This window comes from Macaca fascicularis, chromosome 20, assembly GCF_037993035.2.
Source record: "Macaca fascicularis isolate 582-1 chromosome 20, T2T-MFA8v1.1".
Lineage (NCBI taxonomy): Eukaryota > Metazoa > Chordata > Mammalia > Primates > Cercopithecidae > Macaca > Macaca fascicularis.
In genome coordinates, this window is record NC_088394.1 from 15,439,072 (window position 1) to 15,458,871 (window position 19,800).

Sequence of the window (19,800 nt, forward strand, 5' to 3'; positions counted from 1 at the left end):
GCGGGCACCTGCAATCCCAGCTACTTGGGAGGCCGAGGCATGAGAATCGCTTGAATCTGGGAGGTGGAGGTTGTGGTGAGCCAAGGTGGCGCCACTGCACTTCAGCGTGGGTGACAGAGTGAGACTCCATCTCAAAAAGAAAAAAAAAAGAAAGTTAAAAAAAAAAAAGTTATTTCCATGACTACTTCAGGAAATTCAGAGGTATCTGACCCACATCTGAGACGGGATTTGCATTGTGTCATAGCTATGATGAGAACAGGCCGGGCGCGGTGGCTCAAGCCTGTAATCCCAGCACTTTGGGAGGCCGAGACGGGCGGATCACGAGGTCAGGAGATCGAGACCATCCTGGCTAACCCGGTGAAACCCCGTCTCTACTAAAAATACAAAAAACTAGCCGGGCGAGGTGGCGGGCACCTGTACTCCCAGCTACCCGGGAGGCTGAGGCAGGAGAATGGCGTAAACCCGGGAGGCGGAGCTTGCAGTGAGCTGAGATCCGGCCACTGCACTCCAGCCTGGGCAACAGAGTGAGACTCCGTCTCAAAAAATAATAATAAATAAAATATGATGAGAACAAATATTTAATATCTTAGAAGATTAAAATCATACAGTGACAATATGGAAATCTTGGCGGGAATTCAGTCGTTAGTGAGAATGTTTTGCATTAGGTTCAAACCAGCCTCAATGAGGGTGATGTCAGGGAAGGGAAAGTGGACTCTGAGTAGAACAGGGACAGAAGGAAGATGCTCCAGAGCGGGGGTGAAATGTTACAAATTCTGGAACTCAGAGAGCCAAAGGTAATTGCATCCTTTTCAAGTTGTGAAACATGTTAACCTGTGGTAAAATATTTAATAACATGATAATTACCGTCTAACCCTGTTGAAGTGTACAGTTCAGTTGTGTGAAGTATATTCATGTCTTTTTTTTTTTTTTTTTTTTTTTTTTTGAGATGGAGTCTCACCCTGTCACCAGGCTGGAGTGCAATGGTGCGATCTCAGCTCACTGCAACCTCTACCTCCCGGGTTCAAGCGATTCTCCTGCCTCAGCCTCCGGAGTAGCTGGGACGACACGAGTGCGCCACCAGGCTTACCTAATTTTTGTATTTTTAGTAGAGACGGAGTTTCACCATCTTGGCCAGGCTGGTCTTGAACTCCTGACCCCGTGATCCACCCACCTCGGCCTCTCAAAGTGCTGGGATTACAGGCATGAGCCACCGTGCCTGGCAGTCATTCTTAAATTATTGTTTCCCAGGTGTCTTTCCTCAAGACTGTCTTAAAGTTACAAAATGTACATGACAGATCTACGGATGTACAGCGGAGAGCCTGGAGGTCCAATAACCGTAGCCAAGAAGGTATGGCTCTGTTGGAATCCCCATAGCATGGAAATGAGTTTGACCTGGAAAGGGAAAGAACAGCTTCTTGCCCTCAGGTTTCTCACCTTCTCTCTTCACCCTCACCAAGGGCTGAGGTCCACTTGTATGCACACAAAGAAAAGGGTTTCTTCCTTTCCAGGAATTAAAATTGGCCTGGAAGACCTCTTTACTTCATGGAGATATATGGAAGCCAAAGTTCGAGCTGAGGTCCATAAGGTGACAATGAAGGTCAACAGTCATTACCAAATCCATGGACAGAGGAAGACTACCGAGGAAGGGTAAGATGTGCCTTGACACAAACACTGTTGTATGAACCATGTGCCAATCAAAGTAGACAACTGTAATATCCTTGAGAATATTTTCTGCAATATTTGTGGCAAATTCAGTGGGTACAAAATTGAGTTTGTCCTTTCTGCTTGATTAGTTTAATCTGCATAACTCCTTTCCCTTCCTACATTCTTGTTTGTAATTTTTTTGGGGGGAACAGGAGGTGCTAGTACTGGCATTGGTTTTCCTTTCTCTCTCTCTCTTTTTTTTTTTTTTTCCTGAGATGGAGCTTTGCTCTTGTTGCCCAGGCTGGAGTGCAATGGCACAATCTTGGCTCACTGCCTTTTGGGTTCAAGTGATTCTCCTGCCTCAGCCTCCCAAGTAGCTGGGATTACAGGTGCCTACCACCAAGCCCAGCTGATTTTTGTATTTTTACTAAAGATGAGGTTTCACCATGTTGTCCAGGCTGGTCTCCAACTTCTGACATCAGGTGATCCACCCGCCTCAGCCTCCCAGACTGCTGGGATTAGAGGCGTGAGCCACCACTATTTTTTTTTTTTTAATTTTGAGATAGAGTCTCACTCTGTCACCCAGGCTGGCATGCTGTGGCGCAATCTTGGCTCACTGCAACCTCTGCATCCCAGGTTCAAGAAATTCTGCCTCAGCCTCCCGAGTAGCTTGGATTATAGGTGTGTGCCACCACACTTGGCCAATTTTTTTTTTCTTTTTTTTTTGAGACAAAGTCTCACTCTGTCGCCCAGGCTAGAGTGCAGTGGTGTGATCTTGGCTCACTGCAACCTTCACCTCCCAGGTTCAAGCAATTCTTCTGCCTCAGCCTCCCGAGTAGCTGGGACTACAGGCACATGCCACCATGCCCAGATAATTTTTGTATTTTTAGTAGAGACACGGTTTCGCCGTATTGGCCAGGCTGGTCTTGAACTCCTGATATCATGATCCGCACACCTCGGCCTCCCAATGTGCTGGGATTACAGGCGTGATCCACCACGCCCGGCCCAATTTTTGTATTTTTAGTAGAGACAGGATTTCACCATGTTGGCCAGGCTAGTCTTGAACTCCTGACCTGAGGCGATCCGCCTGCCTCAGCCTCCCAGAGTGAGCCACCGGACCCGGCCTGGATTGTTGAATTTGATGTTTGGGTCACCTCCAGATTCATTTTCACAGTCTTTCACGTTTTGGTCATATTACATTGTATTTTGCTGCCATATGACTGATCTTTTCTTGTTAAATGTGAGATACTTGTTGAAAAATATTCAGCAGTGAATTAAGGCACACTAGCGTGTTATCTGCCACAGAACAGATGGGAGCCCACTTCTGGGGCTTGGTCAGGGGTCCTCCATACAGGCAGCAATTAAGGTCATCAGTGCAGGCTCAGTCCCTGCAAAGGCCAGGGTATTTCCTGTCCACCTCTATTCTGGTGTGTGACTCTTCTGGGTCTCAACCAGAGCCAGTGGACTTCAGTACGGGTCACTTTCATTGCCAGACCCTCAATCCACTTCTTTTCCATCTAATCCCATGCATGTGTACAAAAGCTGCTCTGATTCTTTGCATCTCATAGTCCCTTCTGGAATTCAGCAATGAAACTCAGGGAAATGGGTTCCAAATGCGAGGCCGACCTTCGTCCTGGGTTTCCTTCTTCTCCATCTTGACCTCGTGTCTCTTTACTGCCGTGTTAGCAATTTGATGCATTCAATCATGGGTTTTATATTCTGTTTGGTGTCCCCCATTGTTCTTATGGGAGATCAGAAGCTTCAGATGCACTTGCGTCAACTCAAGAGCAGAACGCTTCCTTAGCTTCCCTCCAGAGTCAGGTTTTGTGTTTCTAGTTCCCAAGTGCACAGCAGGAGTAGTGATGTCCTCTCTGGCTTATCATTTGCATTAAACTGTGAGCTCCTTTAAAGGGGGAACAGGACCCTGTTCCCATTGCATCCTCAGGACCTCACCACACACTCCGTGCTTAAGGCCACTCCAGACAGCATGTGCTAAAGGATGCCCTGTGGTCAGAGACAAGTGCATTAACTTTCTCTTTGAAGTGTGTTTGTCCCTGTTTCCTAGGGTTCTTGGAATTTTATACATCCTTCCTATAAAATCAAGTATCAGGTGAGATCCTTAGGATCAGGACCATGAATCAAGTCGTGTGAGGGCAACACAGCAAACCTACCTTTTTAGGCCATTTCCTTTTTCTACCCTCACTGTGAACTGAACCTTATTAGAGTCAGTCAGCACCAGGGTGGATGGTTTTCAGGACATAACACCCTGACTTAGGAGCCATTCCGATCATTTCTAATTCAATAGATGCACCCAGCATTCAGATTGCCTTTTCTCTCAACCAGGATCTTTAAAGTCAATGACAAGAGTTCCAGTCCTGAATCATGGCAAAATGCAGTAGCGAACTGCAGGGTTAATGACACCATATTCTGGAAGGATCTCTCTGAGACTGATTGGGTTCTGGCATCAGCCTCTGACTGAGAATCGGGTCTCCCACAGGAGGAGTCAGATGAGGAGCAATCCTCTGCTCCCGATGGAGTTAGTTGTGATGAGTTGGGGAGGTCTGGTTTTTCACACTGAACTAAAATGGGCTTTCGCTGTGTGAAGCACAAAACTGACCCCAGAGACACACATAGTGCACCTCATAGAAGCTTTTAATAGTCTTTATTTACTAAAGAATAGGACTATAGAACTATGAAGATGAGCTGGAAATGACAGGTGACTTGCCAGCAGTCCAGAGTGTGATTTTTCTTTGTCTCTCAAGGGGAGGTGTCAGTTCTCCCTTCGGTTGTGAGAATCAGTTGGTTCATTTGTAGGAAGGTTGCGGGAGAGACTTTTGAATCACAGCCTTTAGATACCAGAAGGGCAGAGAGGATCCCACGCAGGCTAGTGAATCATGTGTGTGCATTTCTGTCCCTTCTCATCTCAGGAAGCTGAGAATGAAAGAATGTGAGCAAGCAGAAAAGGAGAGGCAGCTCTCAGACGCAGAGGAAAATGGGAAATTGGTTATGAAAAAAATACGCACCTACAAGTGAGTTCAGAAACTGAACCCCACCCTCTTGGGTGTTGTTTTTAACCTTTGTACAATGTTTAGACCCAGTAAATACAGAAATAGAAACAAATGGTCAGAAGACATATCGAGAGAACGAGAGAGAGAATTCACAAAAGAGAAAACAAAGTACCTTAAGATTTACCAGTGACCAAAAGATGTGAAGTAGCAAAACGTCTCCTGACCCCATTAACAGCTAGACTGTGTGGAAACTCGGTTCATACCAGCCATTCTAGGGGTGGTGCGAGTTGTTGTCATCCTTAGGAAAGTGTCTTGTTGTAGGATCAACCCCATCCTTCAAAAGGACTATGCCTGTTATAAGCCCAGCTGTTTCTGCTCTGTGAAACATGGCAAGGATATTAATACAAAGAGAATAGAGCTTTATGATAAAAGATGCCCAATGAAGGACGAATTAGGGGTATGCTGAGAATGGGGAAGGAAATTGTCAACTCAGAAGTTAGCAGGCATTAAGCAAAAGAGGAGAAATCAATATAGCAACAGTTTGGATCAGACTGTACTTTTTTTTTTTTTCCTGAGACAGAATCTCACTCTGTCACCCAGGCTGGAGTGCAATGTGTGATCACGGCTCACTGCAACCTCCGCCTCCCAGGTTCAAGCGATTCCCCTGCCTCAGCCTCCCGAGTAGGTGGGATTACAGGTGCCTGCCACCATGCCTGGCTAATTTTTTGTGTTTTTAGTAGAGATGGGGTTTCACTGTATTAGCCAGGATGGTCTTGATCTCCTGACCTTGTGATCCACCCACCTCAGCCTCCCAAAGTGCTGGGATTACAGGCGTGAGCCACCGTGCCTGGCCCAGACTGTACTTTTATAGCCATCTGAAGTATGTTTTCTAGCTATGGATAGATTATGTAAGGGTACAGTTGTGAGGATAACAGAAACATGGCAGCTTATTTAAAATCATCCTGAGAGTGGTGCTTTATCTGATGAAAGTGATTGTAATCCACAGGAAAATGTTTCAAGACATGCAACAGTTGCAGTGGCGGACAGAGGACTCCTACAGATGCAAAGTAAGGACCTTCCTCCCCAGGGTTGTAGGATTGTTCAGTGCTGATGCAGATGATGCCACGGCCCTTAGACTCTCTCAACATTCAATTTCTCATGTGTTGGCTTTTTCAGATCACCCCTTATGCAAGAAAGGCTCTTGACAACTGGGTAAGTTTGTTTGTTTTCCTTGCTTTTGGACATAGTCTGCCAGGTCAGGACGTGGATGTATTTTTCTCCCCACAGGTCTGTGCTCAAGCCTTGCAGAGGGAGATGGCTGAGAGGAAGGCTGCCTACAAGCAGCACGGGTAGGTCATTGTGATGGACATTTTAAAGGATGTGTTTGTTTTAAGATAAAGCTTTGAGTGTCTAGTAAAGAACTTGGTGTTTTAATTCTTCAAGTCAATTCTTCCTCTGTCTTGTAGGTGTGAAATGAGGGAAAAGCACAGAATGCCAGAGAGACACATGAGTCAGGAGCCAGTCCAGGGATGACCGGGCCTAAAGAACCGTCTCTGGAGAGGTAGGAGCTCGCTGTGAAGGCAGCTGCTTAACTTCTGCTGCACAATCCACACACCCTGCTTCTCCTTTTGGGGGTGAGGGCTCGGGTGGGGTAATTGTTATGTTTCCTGGAAACAATTCCAAGCACTTACAAAGAGAACAGTTGTCCCACTGGGTGACAGGACCCTATTTATCTCAGGTGCCCTAGCTGAATGGCTCTTGGCTGGTCCCCTGTGAATGGTGGAGCTCAGGCCGCTCCACCGACTGTGGACATTGCCCCACCCTGATGTCGTGGTTCCTTTTAACTGAGGAGATGAGCCTAGAAGGCAAATGGGCTGGCTCCCCTTTCCGTCTTGACTCAGTGTAAAGGCATTATTTTTCTTTCATTTGAGGAAACAGCAATAGCACTTTAGAATGGGAGCCACATTTGGGGATGAGAGCACAGATTTTCTGGCCATGTCTTCATGGATCAATACTGTAGCATGAAATCTGCTTTAAGAAAAGAAGCAGGCTGGGCGCAGTGGCTCACGCCTGTAATTCTAGCACTTTGGGAGGCCAAGGTGGGCGGATCACAAGGTCAGGAGATCGAGACCATCCTGGCTAACATGGTGAAACCCCGTCTCTACTAAAAATACAAAAAAAATTAGCTGGGCACAGTGGCGCATGCCTGTAGTCCCAGCTACTCAGGAGGCTGAGGCAGGAGAATGGTGTGAACCTGGGAGGCGGAGCTTGCAGTGAGCCGAGATTGCGCCACTGCACTCCAGCCTGGGCGACAGAGCGAGACTCTGTCTCAGAAAAAAAAAAAAAAGAAGAAGAAGAAGTATTTATTTACACTTTTTGGAACTTCCTTCATTCTTTTTGTTTGTTTAAGTTGTTTGTTGTCAACTATATAACTCCGTTAGCAAGTTAAATTTCTATGTAATCTTACTCCTCTAACATTTGAAGTGTAACCCTAAAACTTTCCAGTTAATTTCTGTAGCTCTTACCTTTTCTCATGACTGTTCATCTTTTTATGTCCATTTCTGTTCATAAGTATTGATAATACCTGGCCAGGTATGAAAGTTAGATTAACTATGAATCCACAGAATTTTAAATGCCCCTATGGCTTGAAGAAGAGGCGCAGTGTTGTTCCTATCCAGGGTTTACTGATACTCTTCCAAACATGGCTGTTCCTATTTTAATTTTGGGTCTGTGCTTACATGATGAGTGAGTTCCTCTGATATGTACTGATTTAGAGCTCATTTCCAGCTGGTTAGAGCCCGACCTGTTCACAGCCTGTTGAGAGTTAAGAATACCCCTGGACCAGGGCTCTGTGGTGTCTTCCTCAAGGATGAGGGCCCCAAGGGCTCCAGATTCCTCTGAGGCATGTGGTCAAGAAACCCTGCCCCTGTGGTAAGGGACCTGTGTGGCAGAGAGTGAGATGGCAGTGGAGGGTGTGGGGGGTTTCTCACTCTGCACAGAACATGCAAGCCAGATTTAGCCCCATTCCCTTCTCTGGCCCTTAGCAGATTCAGGACCTCATTCGGTTCCCATGAGGAACAGCAGCTGCGTCCCAGCTGGAAACACAGAGAAGACAAAGGTAAATGCTGGGGTGGTTTTCACTCTTCCTATATCAGGACACTTTGGTCTTTTCCTACAACGCCCTCTCCTGGCCTGGCCTCTGCTCTGTGGGTTCTGTGGTGCCTTTTCTGTCTGGACTTTTTCAGAAGCAAATTCTTCCCCATGAGCTTTCAGGCTTCTCCGTTCCCAGCTGATCATCGTTGGTGGCACCTCTAGAATCCATAAATGCTCAGGGGCCGAGGGCTGAAGGGCTTTTACTGTTCTGTTTCCAGAACCAACACGAGGAGGTGCCACTGACCTCTACTACTGTAGGTCTCATGGTGCAGTGAACTCCCACTAACCCTCTTTACTCCAGATGTTGTGAGGTCTCATTTCTGAAATATGTGGGGTTTTCTTTCTTTTGCTGTGATTTTGTTTGTTTTCTGCTCTAAGGTAGGAGATTAACATTTGAAATATCTGCTGTATTCCCAGAAGATAGTGAAAACTCATTAATCCAACATTAATTTGTGCTTTGTGCAATTTCGAATGCTCTTTGACAAGGCCAATTCCACAGTCCATCACAGTCCCATCCCTCTTGGTAACTGTGTGGTGCAAAAACACCTTCATCCCCACCCAGTGGTGCCCCTGATCTAATATTCTCAGTGTCAGAGGTTCCATATTTGTAATAGCAAATAGGTCCCGAGTGTGAGTTAGTGAAGAGTGAATGTAACTTATTACCAAGGGACAATTCCAAATGAAGGCCTTAAATGATGCTCAGCTACGCTGGTTCTTGTGTGGCCTCTGTACCTTCAACAGCTGCCAAGTCCTATGATTACACATGATGGGACTTGTACACTTGAAGTCAAACACATTTTTAAAACTTGCTTTGTTTAGAATTCCCACCTCATTTTTCCATGGACAAAAGTATTCTTTATGTCTTAATGCATTTACAATTTGGTATTACCTGGGAGTGAAAAGAAATATTACAGCCATGCCTAACTGACTTCTTTTTTTTTTTTTTTGAGACAGAGTCTCGCTCTGCCGCCCAGGCTGGAGTGCAGTGGCGTGATCTTGGCTCACTGCAAGCTCCGCCTCCCGGGTTCACGCCATTCTCCTGCCTCAGCCTCCCGAGTAGCTGGGACTACAGGCGCCCGCCACCTCGCCTGGCTAGTTTTTTTGCATTTTTTAGTAGAGACGGGGTTTCACTGTGTCAGCCAGGATGGTCTCGATCTCCTGACCTCGTGATCCGCCCGTCTCGGCCTCCCAAAGTGCTGGGATTACAGGCTTGAGCCACCGCGCCCGGCCCTAACTGACTTCTTGATGTAGGATTGTTCTCTCAGAAAACCCTCTCCCAGTTCCCCTGCAGCTCTTCAGGAATCCACATCTCCCCAGAACTCTTCGTTCTCATGGGTGGCACCTCCAGAGTGAAGAAGATCCTTTGTCAAGAAGGGAAACAGAGGGGGAAATGAGAGGGTCCTGCAGGGAGAGCTGGAATCAACTTCCACTCGGCGTCTTGCAAGCTTTGTGACCCTGGGCACATTTTCTCCTTCCTCTGCAAACCTCTGCTTTCTTAGATTTTGAGCAGGGTGGTCACACTGACCTTGCAGAGTTCTGAGAATCAGAGACAGAACGTAAAAGGCCTGGAAAACATTCTCCAAAAAGAAGCTGCAACATGTGTGGACAATGGGCTTTTCATGCCTCTCTTACTGTCTGTTGACCTGGTGCAAGGAAAATGCTCTGGTGATGGCTGTGAGGGAGGAATGAGGATAGACATAGACACTCCTGTGTCTCAAACATGCTGCTTTATTACTCTGTTATGACTCTGTCTTCCCTGGGGCAGGACGCCAGCCTGCCTACATTTGCAGACAGACACAGTGGCATGTGGAGACAACAGTGTGTCCCAGTGACTCTTCTTTATTCCCCAGCTGTCGGCAGTACTTAGTGGAAGAGTGATATTATAACACTGATAATGCTATTTTGAAACCTGGAGGATGGAAAGGTGCAAAAAACTATCACCAGCAACAGAAGGTGCAGCCTGTGTTGGTGGTGGTAATTTTGTCCATCAAATGAATATATGTGAAAACATTTCCTCCTTCTGCCCTACAGGTCAGTATGGTTGCAGTGGAGCATCATCATTCCTCAGGATTGCCCTACTCGCCCTACCTCATGGCTGAACCTTTAAGACAATGGATGGGCCACCAGCCGCCTCCTGCATCTCAGTATCATCTGGGAGCTCAACCACTTCCATCAGCTAAAGGTTTTCTGGGACCTCTGACTATTTCTCAACTCGAATGTCCCCTAGGACCTCAACCACCTTCTACAACTGATGATTTTCTGAGACGACAGACACCTCCATTCGAGTGTCCCCTGGGACCTCTACCATTTTCTCCAGCTGATGATTTTCTGAGACCACACATATCTCTGCTTGAGTGTCTTCTGGTACCTCTTTCACCTTCTCCAGCTGATGATTTTCTGAAACCACAGTCACTTCCCCTTGAGTGTCTTCTGGTACCTCTTCCACCTTCTCCAGTTGATGATTTCCTGAGACCACAGACCCCTCCAGTCGAGTGTCCTCTGGAACCTCTACCATTTTCTCCAGCTGATGATTTTCTGAGACCACACATACCTCCCTTCGAGTGTCTTCTGGTACCTCTTTCACCTTCTCCAGTTGATAATTTTCTGAGACCAGAGACACCTCCAGTCAAGTGTCCCCTGGGACCTCTACCATTAGATTTTTTGAGAGCACAGTTATCTCCCCTTGAGTGTCCTTTTGTATATCTTCCACCTACTCCAGTTGATGATTTTCTGAAACCACAGACACTTTCCCTCAAGTGTCCCCTAGGACCTCTACCATTTTCTCCAACTGATGATTTTCTGAGACCACAGACACTTCCCATCGAGCGTCTTCTGGTGCCTCTTCCACCTTCTCCAGTTGATGGTTTTCTGGGACCACAGACACCTCCCGTAGAGTATCCCCTGGGACCTCAACGATTTTCTCCAGCTGATGATTTTCTGAGACCACAGACAACTCCCCTGGAGTGTCTTCTGGTACCTCTTTCACCTTCTCCAGTTGATGATTTTCTGATACCACAGACACCTCCCATCAAGTGTCCTCTGGGACTGTGGCCATTTTCTCCTGCTGATGATTTTCTGAAACGACAGACACCTCCCCTCAAGTGTCTTCTGGTACCTCTTCCACCTTCTCTAGTTGATGATTTTCTGAGACCACAGATACCTCCCATCGCCTGTCCCCTGGGACCTCTACCATTCTCTCCAGCTGGATATTTTCTGGGACCACAGTCAACTCCCCTTGGGTGTCTTTTTGTATGTCTTCCACCTCCTCCAGTTGATGATTTTTTGATGCCACAGACACCTCCCATCGAGTGTCGCCTGGGACCTCTACCATTTTCTCCAGCTGATGCTTTTCTCAGACCGCAGACAGCTCCCCTCAAGTGTCTTCTGGTACCTCTTTCACCTTCCCCAGTTGATGATTTTCTGATACCACCGACACCTCCCCTCGAGTGTCTTCTGGTATCTGTTTCACCTTCTCCAGTTGATAAGTTTCTGATACCACAGACACCTCCCCTCGATTGTCTTCTGGTGCCTCAACCACCTTCTCCAGCTGAGGATTTTCTGAGACCACAGATACCTCCCTTCAAGTGTCACCTGGGACCTTGGCCATTTTCTCCAGCTGATGATTTTCTGAGACCACAATCATCTCCCCTCGAGTGTCTTCTGCTATCTCTTCCACCTTCTCAAGCTGACGATTTTCTGAGACCACAGACAACTCCCCTTGAGTGTCTTCTGGTACCTCTTTCACCTTCTCCAGTTGATGATTTTCTGATACCACAGACACCTCCCGTCGAGTGTCCTCTGAGACCTCGACCATTTTCTACCACTGATGATTTTCTGAGACCACAGACACCTCCCCTCGAGTGTCTTCTGGTACCTCAACCACCTTCTCCTGGTGAGGATTTTCTAAGACTGGAGACAACTCCCCTCGAGTGTCTTCTGATACCTCTTCCACCTTCTCCAGTTGATTTTCTGAGACCACAGACACCGCCCGTTGACTGTCCCCTGGGACCTCGACTATTTTCTCCAGCCGATTATTTTCTGAGACTGCCGTCACCTCCCATCAAGTGTCTTTTTGTGCCTCTTCCACCTTCTCCAGTTGATGATTTTCTGAGACCACAGACACCTCCAGTCGAATGTCCCATCGGACCTCGACCATTATCTCCAGCTGATGATTTTCTGAGACCACAGTCATCTCCCATCGAGTGTCTTTTGATACCTCTTCCACCTTCTCCAGCTAATGATTTTCTGAGACCACGGACAGCTCCCGTCAAGTGTCTTCTGGTATCTCAGTCATTGTCTTTAGCTGATGATTTTCTGAGACCACAGACACCTCCCATTGAGTGTCCCCTGGGACCTCTACCATTTTCTCCAGTTGATGACTTTCTGGGACCACAGACACCTCCAGTCGAGTATCCCCTGGTACCTCTACCATTTTTTGCAGCTGATGATTTTATGAAATCACAGACTCCTCCCCTCGAGTGTCTTCCGGTACCTCAGCCACCTTTTCCAGCTGAGGATTTTCTGAGACTGCAGACACCTCCTGAGTGTCTTCTGGTACCTCTTTCACCTTCTCCAGCTGATGATTTTCTGAGACCACAGACCCCTCCAGTTGACTGTCCCCTGGGACCTTTCCCATTTTCTCCAGCTGAGGATTTTCTGAGACTGCAGACACCTCCCGAGTGTCTTCTGGCACCTCTTCCACCTTCTACAGCTGACGATTTTCTAAGACCACTTCCCACAGACAGTCCCCTGGGACCTCGCCCATTTTCTCCAGCTGATGACTCTCTGAGACTGCAGACACCTCCCGAGTGTCTTCTGGTACCTCTTCCACCTTCTCCAGTTGATGATTTTCTGAGACCACAGACCCCTCCAGTCGACTGTCCCCTGGGACCTCTCCCATTTTCTCCAGCTCATGATTTTCTGAGACTGCAGACACCTCCCAAGTGTCTTCTGGTACCTCTTCCACCTTCTCCAGCTGATGATTTTCTAAGACCACAGACCCCTCCAGTTGCCTGTCCCCTGGGACCTTTCCTGTTTTCTCCAGCTGATGACTCTCTGAGACTGCAGACACCTCCCGAGTGTCTTCTGGTACCTCTTCCACCTTCTCCAGTTGATGATTTTCTAAGACCATAGATCCCTCCTGTCGACTGTCCCCTGGGACCTCAGCCATTTTCTCCAGCTAATGATTTTCTGAGACCAAGACACCTCCCCTCGAGTGTCTTCTGGCACCTCAGCCACTGTCTCCAGGGGATGATTTTCTGAGACCACAGACACCTGCAGTTGAGTGGCCCTTGGGACCCCAACCAGTTTCTCAAGCCAATGATTTTCTGGGACCACAGACACCTCCCCTCGAGTGTCTTCTGGTACCTCTTTCGCCTTCTCCAGTTGATGATTTTCTGCGACGACAGACACTTCCAGTCTCGTGTCCCCTGGGACCTGTACTATTTTCTCTAGGTGATTATTTTCTGTCTGTTTTTTGTTTTGTTTTGTTTTTACTTTTTTGTTTTAGTTAAAATACATAACTCTTTTACTTCTTAATGCAATAAAAGAAATTAACATCTCGTACACAGAAGACTAGGAAAGGGAAAACTACTTACTTCTGAAAATCCAGTAATTTAATCCTATTTGTACCTGTCCATAGTACATGAAAGTAATGTTTAACATGTTTTGAATTAAATTTTACTGGTGGGGCTTTACAAGGTAATTCTTAGAAGTAATAGTTTCATTCACTTCCAGGTTAGCTGACTGTATGATTAATTAACACAAGGCGCAGTAGCCATCTTTGTCATTGTGTTGCAACACTCACCACGTGCCTCAATAAAATGGCTGATTTAACAAGATGATGGCAACAGGAAGGGGAGACTTTGGATTGTCTATTTAAAATCTAGGTAATAAGTAATTAATAAAAAATCTATCTGAAGTGCACTTTCACATGCTATTTGTTTATAATAAACAACAGACTTCCTAACTTTGTTGCAGTAGGCTTGACTACCATTTCATTTTACCAACTGCACTTTCCCCAGTAAGCTTAAAATAACAACAAGAACAAAAATCCCTGTCCTTTCATACACTAACAAAGACGATTGGCTACTGAAACAGTTCATTGCATGACACACAAAGACGACATACTGTGGCATGAGTTTTTAATTTGTTGTGCTGTTACTAAAGTTCTGAGGGCTGCAGTTAAAACATTCCAGTTTCTCCCTTCCATCTTTATTGATTCTCAAGATTTTGCAGAGAAAACTCTTTGGGGGCTAGAACAGTAGTAATTGTATCACACTGTTTTCAAGACTTCAAGTTTCAAAAGCAAATCATTTAAAAAAAAATACAGTTCCTGATTTGATTTAGATACAGGGACAAAAAAGTAGCACAGGCTTGAAGGTTACATTGTCTACAAATGGTGGTACTATTTTCCTTGGGAGAGTAGTTCTGTTGGCATTTATTTTTTAAATACTCAAAACGCTCAACTTCAAGCAGTAATAAACACAAGCAAAAGTGATTTTACCCTTAAAATAAATATTCAGAGAAACCTCTCTGTGTATATACAAGTGAAAAAATATGTAACACTTTCACACACAAAATAATAATAAAGGATTTGTTCATATATGTAGCTGAAATCTGCTGTTCCAGCCCACATGCCCCCAATAAAGAAGGGAGGCACAGACATAGGTGACTACTGTAGTTCACTAACTTACAGCATTTTTGTACCAGACACTATCACCACCAAAAATTTATCCTTCTTGTTATATTTTTAAAATTTTTAAATTTTTTCTTCCTTTTTTGTTTCATTTTGTTTTGTTTTACAGCATGCCAAATCCTTTGGCATACATGATGGCCTTCAAGAATCTCTCTTTGGCTGGGCGCGGTGGCTCAAGCCTATAATCCCAGCACTTTGGGAGGCCGAGACGGGTGGATCACGAGGTCAGGAGATCGAGACCATCCTGGCTAACATGGTGAAACCCCGTCTCTACTAAAAAAAAAATACAAAAAACTAGCCGGGCGTGGTGGTGGGCGCCTGTAGTCCCAGCTACTCGGGAGGCTGAGGCGGGAGAATGGCGTAAACCTGGGAGGCGGAGCTTGCAGTGAGCTGAGATCCGGCCACTGCACTCCAGCCTGGGTGACAGAGCCAGACTCTGTCTCAAAAAAAAAAAAAAAAAAAGAATCTCTCTTCAAGTTTTTCCTTGCTTGAATATTCCAGAAGTAAAAGCACATTAAAGCAAGTATGAAATGTAGGTAACCTTTCCATGTCTGGGCCATTTTTGGGTATAATCATCTTTAATTTTCCTAGTCCTCCCACAGGTGCTCTGTCTGTGCCCATTTTCAACTGCAAGAGGAATCTTTTACGTTCATCTGTAAAGGAATGAACAACTTCCCAGAACTCCCTAATCAGAACAGAGTCCCTGGTATAGCCACCATCATTCTGTAGTTTCTTCTAGTGCTTGGAAATGTAGATTCCGATTTCCACATATAAGCAATTCAATTTCTTCTGTTCTGAATAAGTACTTCAAGGGAGATTCATTGGTCACCATATGAAAACCTCTCCGAAAAGCCTTGAACTGTTTTTCTACTGATTTATTGAGAATGTAGTCAGAATAAAGATTAACAAATTCCCTCCTGTTTTCATTTGTCATTGGAATTTTATCACCATTTTTCTTTAGATCATACGTCATTGGGTTACCAAAATGATCTGTCTGTGATATCTGGAAAGTGATCATCATGTCATCTTCCACATTCCCTCTTTAAACTCTGAGATAGAACTGGATGAGAGTCTCCCAAGTCACGAAAAGTTCCTTTTTTCCCCATTAGCTTCTTGTAGACAACCATGGGAAAATGTACATCCAGTACACAGGTATTGTAAATAGCCAGACCCAGTACTATGCCGATCAGAGTAAACTGACCCCTCAGTTTCAAAAGAAGATGGATTAAACCAAAACAATTTTGTAGATTTATCATATGTGAACATACCAGTATCTGTACTGAAGATTTCCTCCACAACCAGCTGAAAAAATTCTTTGGAAACACCTCCCTCATCAACTCCTTGTTCTCGTTCAAATTCCACACACAACTGCTTCTTCAAGTCTGCAGGATTTTCCATTGCGATCATCTCTAGCCGGACAAGTGCATCATCTATGATAAGGTCACATCTAACTTTGAGTTTCAAATATGGATTCACCTGCTGTCCTTGAACTAAGCTGTAGAGAACAGTGATTCTTCGTTCACTGTACATGCGAATTCTATTGTCAAAATCCCAAATTCCTTGTGACAGCATTCAATATAAAGGGACATGTCATAAAAGAATTTGTTTTTTGTTTCTACTTTGAAAAAAAGTATAATCTTTATCCATTTCTAGAACCTCATTCAGTGGTTCATTAATAAACTCTTCAAAAGGGATAAGTGGTTTTCGACAATCCAGGGTTTTAACACCAAGTTCAGTTTCCAGGGGGTCCACTCGAGGACCTTTCTTGTTTCTTCTTTCTTCTCCCAGAAGCTCCCGAAGTGTCAGCTCACTGGACTCAGGGATGGGTTCTTCATCATCTTCCTCATTGTGGTTTGTGTCTACTTCCCCTCCCAACTGCATTTGCATAGTAAACCATTTTCAAGCACTTCAAAGCAGCAACAACGGCATCATCATCATTCACTAGATTTCAACTGTTAAATTCATTGCTTATGACTTTGTAAGTCATAAGCCCAAGTTTTCCTTGGGCTGCAAGGGGTAGCTTGCTCATTGCTTTGCAAAGTAATGGCAAAGCCATTTCCAGATATTCAGGACTGTGGAGATTTCTATTCTCCATTACGAAAATGAACAAATTCAGATAATTCGGATCTCAAGAGTATTCGTTGTGATACGTCAAGTCACATTCCACGTTAGGCGACAAATATACAAATGCATTGAGAAAGGCAGTTTCAATTCTTTCATTAGAGAGCAATCTGGTGTAGACCCTTCTAATGGCATCAATATCCCGACACATCATTAGGGCCTAATTTTTGCAGATTGTTGTCTCCCTGTGAGCTATCACCTATCCTTGAGGAAGATGCTTCTGAGTCTTCTTCCACAGCAGCAGCAGAACATGCAGCTTTTTCCTTTTCATCTTCATCCTTGTCTTCATCCTTTGCTTAAAGAGATTTCAGTTCTTTCTTGGTGTGTTGTTTAACTTTCTGGAAGCTCTGTACCAATGCCTCAGCACTAGAAAAAACTCCTCTAATAACAAGGATTAAAGGGGAATAATCCTCTCTTTCTCTACACAATTCAAGAATTTCACATACCTTCTCTTCTGCTAAGTAAGTCACATCTTTTTTTTTTTAATAGGCTAACATTTTAAAATGTATACTTTAATAAGTATAAAGTGTATAAATAATTAGGTAAGCTTGTGGAGAAGCTGCCCAAGATACATAAATTAGGAAATACAAGTGTCCATCTAAATTTTCTATATTTCATTTTTTTATAGTATTTATTAAAGGTGTTTAATATACAGTTTCTCATCTGTCATTTTGGAAGTCCTTTATTGTAAAGACAATTCTATTGTCTGATGACAAACAGCAGCCACCATGGTTATTCAGGACCTCCATGTTGGATAAATTCAATTTCTTCTTGAGACACAAGTTTCCTTCTGTATTTCTGAGGTAATGTTTTTATTATTTCTGCAGTATCTGGTGGACCCTGATACATAAGCAAATCTGGTGATTTACTTCCCTTAGAATGTTGTGAAATTACAAAATAGTGAGATGGTAGCCCTGCTGATCTCAAAGCTTCGGATACATTGAGTTTAGGATTGTCTCTTCTGTCAGGAAATCTTATTAATGGAGTGTGTGGGCCGGGCTCGGCGGCTTAAGCCTGTAATCCCAGCACTTTGGGAGGCCGAGACGGGCGGATCACGAGGTCAGGAGGTCGAGACCATCCTGGCTAACACGGTGAAACCCCGTCTCTACTAAAAAGTACAAAAAACTAGCCGGGCGAGGTGGCGGGCGCCTGTAGTCCCAGCTACTCGGGAGGCTGAGGCAGGAGAATGGCGTAAACCCGGGAGGCGGAGCTTGCAGTGAGCTGAGATCCGGTCACTGCACTCCAGCCTGGGCGACAGAGCGAGACTCCGTCTCAAAAAAAAAAAAAAAAAAGGAGTGTGTGGTTTGACTACCTGCTGAGACGCCACACTCCTGCTGCCAGGCTGGAATCCCTCAGCTCTGGACCCCAGTTCTTTGCTAGTAACTCTTTTTTTTCTATGAACATTTAGGTACAGAGACAGTACGTGCATTCACTTCTCTTGGGCAATAAACGTGAACGACCCTACTGGCAAACGCCATCTTGCTGCCCATCATGACCCCGAGAAGGGGCGTAAGTCACATCTTTAAAATCAATTCTAGCACCTTTCTTGTTCATTTTTTATCTCAGAGCAGGAGTTGTTGGGGGCACCTTTCGAGTTCTCAGGACCACAGAGTTTTGCGTTAATCTTATAAAGCTCGAGGGCTTTAACAACTGCTACATTATTATCCATAGGAAGAAAAGTTGGACAGGAAGCACAAAACTCATTCGTGCAGGCCTCATTTCCACAGGTGGTAATGAGGCATTCCGTTAGATGCTTTGCAGCTGCTCGCTTCATTCAGTTAGCTTCAGTGTCGTCAGACTGAGGTTCTCCTGGTGATCTGTTACAGGCTGTGGCCATTCGGTGACATCAGGGTGATCACAGCTTTGAGTCACTGATTAAAAACAGGTGGCCACACCAGTCTTGCTGCTACCTTGATCTGAGCGTAGGCTTAACAACGCATATTTAGCCAAACTTCTGAGGAGCTGGTGAATTCTAAAATCAGGCTCTTAGAGATTTTTAACATTACAGCCATCTGTATATATTTGTCAGTGCCTCTGGTTGTAAGCTGGTTGATGGTAGGGATCATCTCTTCCATATTTTAATTTTACATAATAATGGTGACCATGTTTTCTTGACACCATACCTCCCCCTCTGTCGTCGCCCCCGCGCCAGGGCTGCGGCGGCCACCTCACGGGTCATCGTCGCCCTCGCCCTCCGCCTTCGCCCGCCACCGCCTCGTTCCCTTTCGCTAAGGTTCACGCGGGACCCGCGCTTCCTTATCCGGAAACCCAGGCAGGGTAAGGGGGCGCCGGAGCCGCCCGGAAATCCCGGCTTTCATTCCCGGCTGTCGCTGTCTGCCCACACCGCGGGGCTGCGGGGCCCTCCTGGCAGGCCGCGAGCTACTCCCGGGAGGACCCGAAGGAGACGCCGCCGCCCGCAGCCGAGCGCTCCGGTCCGCAGAGGTGAAGCGGAACTCGGCGGCGGACAGCGGGCGCCCGGGCTGGCAGATGGCTTGGTGGCGGAGGGGTGCGCGAGCGAGCGAAGGGTGGTGTGTCGGCTCCTGGCCAAGGGAAAAGGCCCTGTCGTTTCCTCTAGTCACCCCGAACCCAGCGCCACCATCTTGGTGGAAACACGGATCTCCCAGTTGATTTTCTAAGATCAAAGACACCTTCCCTCGAGTGTCTTCTGGTACCTCTGCCGTCTTCTCCAGCTCCACCACTCGCGTGTCCCCTGGCATCTCAACCACCTGTTTTACTCGAGTGTACTCTGGTACCTCTACCATCTCCTCTAGCTGATGCTTTTCTGAGACCACAGACGCCTCTACCACTGGAGTGTCCTCTGGGACTTCACCTACTTCATTCGGGTGTCCTATGCGACCTCAACCCTTCAACTCTGGAGAGGGAGGTTGCAGTGAGCTGAGACTGTGCCACTGCACTCCAGGCTGGGTGACAGAGAGAGATTCAGTTTCAAAACTAATAATAATTAATTAAAAATAAAATAAGTTATGACAGCACGTTCCTATAATCCGTCTCAAAAAATAAATAAATAAATAAATAAGTCCAGCCTGCCTGTGCCCCAACTGCTCTTCCCCACCACCCACCTTGAGCATGCTTGAGAACATCCTTCTCCAGCCAATTTGCCTTGGCACGGGTAGGCCTGACCGGCAACAGGCAAGTGAGCTTGTTGTCCAGGAGAGG

General features: G+C 45.9%; 1 protein-coding gene and 1 pseudogene across 1 annotated transcript; one reads left to right on the plus strand and one right to left on the minus strand.

The window, feature by feature from the left end:
• The first annotated feature begins 4,663 nt into the window (after nt 1–4,663).
• LOC102122124 (uncharacterized) lies at nt 4,664–13,730 on the plus strand. The gene is made up of 7 exons (XM_065536639.2): nt 4,664–4,673; nt 5,659–5,719; nt 5,829–5,864; nt 5,940–6,001; nt 6,119–6,213; nt 7,700–7,770; nt 9,837–13,730. Exons 6-7 carry the CDS (start codon nt 7,723–7,725, stop codon nt 12,936–12,938), a joined length of 3,150 nt encoding a protein of 1,049 aa, XP_065392711.1. The 5' UTR covers nt 4,664–4,673; nt 5,659–5,719; nt 5,829–5,864; nt 5,940–6,001; nt 6,119–6,213; nt 7,700–7,722; the 3' UTR covers nt 12,939–13,730.
• Nucleotides 13,731–14,605: 875 nt separating this feature from the next.
• On the minus strand, nt 14,606–18,460 carry LOC102121746 (ubiquitin-protein ligase E3A-like; annotated as a pseudogene).
• Between the last annotated feature and the right edge of the window lie 1,340 nt (nt 18,461–19,800).

Excerpts from the sequence above, each read along its gene's own strand:
- LOC102122124 (XM_065536639.2), top strand. The coding sequence starts at position 7,723 with ATGAGGAACAGCAGCTGCGTCCCAGCTGGAAACACAGAGAAGACAAAG. Across the intron at positions 7,771-9,836 it reads GAAACACAGAGAAGACAAAG|GTCAGTATGGTTGCAGTGGA; the intron begins GTAAATGCTGGG and ends TCTGCCCTACAG.